The sequence below is a fragment of the Eutrigla gurnardus genome, assembly GCF_963514095.1.
Source record: "Eutrigla gurnardus genome assembly, chromosome: 9".
Classification (NCBI taxonomy): Eukaryota; Metazoa; Chordata; class Actinopteri; order Perciformes; family Triglidae; genus Eutrigla; species Eutrigla gurnardus.
Genome location: NC_139923.1, coordinates 17,837,403 through 17,841,945, shown reverse-complemented (window position 1 = coordinate 17,841,945; position 4,543 = coordinate 17,837,403). Strand labels below are relative to the sequence as shown.

The window sequence follows — 4,543 nt, the reverse complement described above, 5'->3', positions numbered from 1 at the left end:
ACACATACAACACAACTAGACTCAGAAGGTAAATCATTTAAAAAGAGACACGCTATCTCATCTGGTCCTGTAGTCCTCCATCCTTCTCATCTGGTCCTGTAGTCCTCCATCCTTCTCATCTGGTCCTGTAGTCCTCCATCCTTCTCATCTGGTCCTGTAGTCCTCCATCCTTCTCATCTGGTCCTGGAAGCTGAGTAGGCCTTCCACATGGTCTCTTCTTGTTGGGAGGCTGGTGCAGTGTGTGTAATCCTGAAGGTCTGCTGCTGCCATCAATACCTAAGTAAAAGAGACTTGGAGACTTGTCTTCAGGTTAGTAATTATGATACAATATAATATACAATACAACACAACTATGACTCAGAAGGTAAATCATTTAAAAAGAGACGCGCTATATTGCCATGAAATCCGGTGTTCCAATCACTTCCATGGCCACAGGTGTATAAAAGCAAGCAAGAGGCTGTCTGGGGCTTTATCAGTCCTGCCAGACACAAAGGATTTACAATCCTGCAGAAGAAGGCCGTCAGTCTTCATCCGAGTCGCTGTCTTCTGGCCACGCACGGTATCTTCTGAAGGTCACGTAGTCACCGTCCTTGGAGCTCCTCTTCCTCTTCATACTTACCTCCCCGTCGTCTTCTCTGCTTCTCTTCATGGATGAGCTGCAGCCGGAGGTTGAGGGAGCGCAATCTTCTGGCCTCTGAGGAGCCAAGGATGGATCTTCTGCTCCATGAGAAGGGAGGGAAAGGGGAGGACAAGAGGGAAGGCTAGGGGGAAACAGTGCACGATGTCTGTCCCAGAAGCTGAGGCGAGGGCGCTGCTGAGGTCCAACGTCATCATCTTCTCTGCTTCTCTTCGTGGACGAGCTGCAGCCGGAGGTTGAGGGAGCGCAATCTTCTGGCCTCTGAGGAGCCAAGGATGGATCTTCTGCTCCATGAGAAGGGAGGGAAAGGGGAGGACATGAGGGAAGGCTAGGGGGAAACATTTCAGCAAGTCTCTCCCAGAAGTTGAGAGGACGGTGCGGCTGAGGTCCAACGTCATCATCTTCCTCTTCATCAGAGATCTCCATGGAGCTGTAGCCAGAATCTTCGCTCAACCACTCTTCATCGTCTTCAACGTCCTCCTCTTCGGAAAAGTCTTCAAAAACCCCAAACTCACCTACCTGAGCCGCAACTCTATACTCACCTGCAGGAAGGTCGATGACGTCGTCGACAGCCTCTGAGGGGGAAGAAAAATCAGGTATGAGTTTTTTGTTCATTGATTTAAACAAAGCAATAATCCAGTTTTAATTAGCCAAGAAGACAGCATATCTATATAGCAACTATCGCTGCACTACGTCTGTCACAAAGCCACCAACACACGGGGCTTTGAACAGGAATATCACACATAGTGCTGTTCTGTCTGTGTGAAGGAGGATCGATTCATGCAGCTGTCATGTGACAATTAATTTACTATTAGCATTATTTCAATATGTTAAAGTTTGAAAAATAAATGTTTTTGACTTCACCCATACATATTATGATTATATTCTTTTTTTTTAAGTAATTTTTTTTGCCTTTATTGAGAGAACAGCGTGAGAGTGAAAGGGGGGAGATTGTAGATTTGTAGATTCAAAATCAATACATTTTGCGATCAGAAACTAAACGTAATTGAAAATATGAGGCTGTTTATTCTTAAATTACTGAACAGAAATGAAAACGGCATTAAGATTAATTAAACAAATAATAATATTAATGAATAATTATAGTAATAACAATTTCTATTATTGTAGCTGTTTATAAACATATTATTTATACATTATTATAATAACGCAATATAAAATAATAGAATATGAATAAATCTAATACAATTACAATATAAAAGACTGCAATTATGTTATTATTATTATAATATTGTACATATTAAATGTAAATAACCTCAATAATACTATGAATATTATTATAATCATCAATAGTGATTACTTTGTGCAAAGACATGTATTCTGCACCAAAGAATAGTGAGGACTTCAGTTTGTGAAACGATCAGTGGTTTCTGATCAATGTATTAGTGGATGGATTAGATGTCGCCTGTGCGTCATTACGCGCAGTGAAACGGAGCTTCTTTCATCCAAAATGACCACAGCGACCTCTTTACCCCAGAACTCATCATCATCACCCCGTCTATCATTTGCAGGTCGGAGCGCGTGCAGGATACGGTGTCATCGGGGAGGCGGCACGCGCACACGCAGTGTCACGCAGTGACGTTGGGCCCGAACATTCATATGGTTTCCATGGTGCAGACCTAAAACACTCTTTGGGCATTTTATGAAATATGACCCCGGCGGCATCTTTTTTCACGAATCTCTATGTAAGATAAGGAAGTGTTGACGCCCTCAAACCAAAACACCACACTTCCAACTTCCCGAACATTCATATGGTTTCCATGGTGCAGACCTAAAACACTCTTTGGGCATTTTCTGAAATATGGCGGCGGCGCAATGTTTTTTGACAAATCTCGATGTAGCCTAAGATGTGGACGTTTTGACCCTCAAACCAAAGTGTTTCCACCACACTTCCTAGTACGACACGCCACGGTTCTCCCGCCATAGTTAAGACATGCTGGCCCACAAATCATTATTTTACACGAAGAAACCGTCGAGTGAGGGTCTGGTTTCACCAAATGTGTTTTTCCACCAATCGTCATGAACTGATGTGAACTGTTCTCCTTCAAACTCCAAAAGTTGCACTGATTTGTGGACTTGGGACGATGTTTAAGGTTCTAAGGCTATGAATCAACAAGTATAACACTAAAATAAATATAAAAGTTGTCTTACCGTCCCCGATGAAGTCCGGATCCAGGCCCAGGGGATCCTCCAGGAGCCATCGATCCCAGTGGGCCATCGTCGTCGTCGCCGCCGGTCTCTTCTTCCAAACAGTAGCTCGTTGACGATCCTCTACGACTGGTTTTACAAAAAGATATCGATATCGATTGTTTTTCTCAAGCGCTTTAAACTTTTCACAGGTTGGGTCAACTCTCAGTTTATCCAAGTAGTGTGTAGTCCAAGTGCAAAAAGAGAACGCCAAACGGTGGACAGCGCTTTTATACCTGCTCAATAATTCGATTTCCATGACAATTAGTGACGCGCGTGCGTGCGTGTGCTTGAGTAAGTCCGAACAGCGATTTTTTTCCTCATATTTGTCAAATGTATGTTAATTTTCTTGTATTGTTTCGTCATTAATTGTTCAGGACACTGTGACAGGACACCAAGCATCTTCTGCCTCGTCATGAAATAACGTTTCTACTTCCTGTCCTCCATATCCCTTTGTTCACAAGTCAGTAAAAAAAAGAATTCACTCCAGGGGCCTCATTTATAAAGCTTGCGTACGCACAAAACGGGGCTGGAAACGTGCGTACGCCACTTTCCACGCAAAGGTTGTGATCTATAAAAAACAAACTTGACGGGAAAGTGTGCGTACCCGTAAGCAAACTCTGAGGCATGCGTACCGGTAGCCTACGCACATTCTGGAGACGGGAAGGGAATCAGCAGTAAACGTGAGAAGAACTATATATTTTTGATGACTCGCACACATTTAATTACACTCCATATCATACGTTAGATCTGCGTTATCATGAGGAACTCCAGCAATGTTTTTGACGCTTTTAATGAGTGATAGTTTTTTTCATATTAACACCTTCTTTTAAAATCTGACTTGTATCTTAAATCAAAAATAATTTTGAAATATTGAATCAGCGCTGTCACCGCAGGAGGAGGAGACGGCCCAAATGCATGTAATACAGTACGATAAATACCTTCCATTAGATCACTGTAGAATACAGCGGGAATAACTAAATATTCTCCTTATTTATGTGCATATGTCATCAACACACATACATACAGCCATTAAGCCATCGTATAATTGTTACACTTATCCTCGTTTTTAAACCACCAGAGCGCAGAGGAAATGCGCTATAATGAGTGGCACGCTCGTGCGCGCTCAGTCGTGGAGCGTGGAGAGCGCAAATGTATCGATGACCCCGAGCCTCGGCCCCCTGCCCGACTGGAGGGGTATCAACAGGGCGCAAGAATCCGTGAGGATGTTATGCGTTTGTAATATAAGGACAACAATCAATGTTCATAGTAAACATATTATTTTATTTATCACAGTGCGCGTTTGCCGTAGCTCATCTGCAACGTTGTTGATGGCGGTGATTGTGTCTCGCTTGCAGGACGGCATCAGTGAGCACCCGACCGCTTGATGAGCCATGCGTACGGGGTGCGCTGCTGCTTTGCGCCGGACCCGGACGCTGTGCCGAGGGTCACCGTCACCCTCCTCACCGTCACCCTCCTCTACGCCCAACGCTGCAGACTCTGGAAGGACAGAAACTATTTAACGTTTTGTTTTATATACAATAAAAGTTTAAAATCTGAAAACTTCCTCAAATAGCCTACTCCAGCAATACATTAAATCCATGTTAGGAGCGGAAAGATGTCATTTACCTTCAGATCACCGTCCGCTCCGTCCAGCTGACGCCGTTGACTGCAGCAGCAATGTGTTGTCACTCGCACTAC

General features: G+C 43.7%; 1 protein-coding gene across 1 annotated transcript; it reads right to left on the bottom strand.

Moving 5' to 3' along the window:
• Positions 1 to 468: 468 nt before the first annotated feature.
• On the bottom strand, positions 469 to 3,024 carry LOC311019299 (uncharacterized protein). Its single transcript, XM_084018614.1, has 2 exons — positions 2,807 to 3,024; positions 469 to 1,212 (listed from the first exon to the last, which is right to left on the bottom strand). The coding sequence occupies exons 1-2, from the start codon at positions 2,871 to 2,873 to the stop codon at positions 521 to 523; spliced, it is 759 nt and encodes a 252-aa protein (XP_083874740.1). The 5' UTR covers positions 2,874 to 3,024; the 3' UTR covers positions 469 to 520.
• Positions 3,025 to 4,543: the final 1,519 nt, after the last annotated feature.

Bases quoted from the DNA above. Each gene is read 5' to 3' on its own strand.
- LOC311019299 (XM_084018614.1), bottom strand. From the start codon at position 2,873: ATGGCCCACTGGGATCGATGGCTCCTGGAGGATCCCCTGGGCCTGGAT. The intron at 1,213-2,806 runs GTAAGACAACTT...CTTCCCCCTCAG, and splicing joins TCCGGACTTCATCGGGGACG to AGGCTGTCGACGACGTCATC.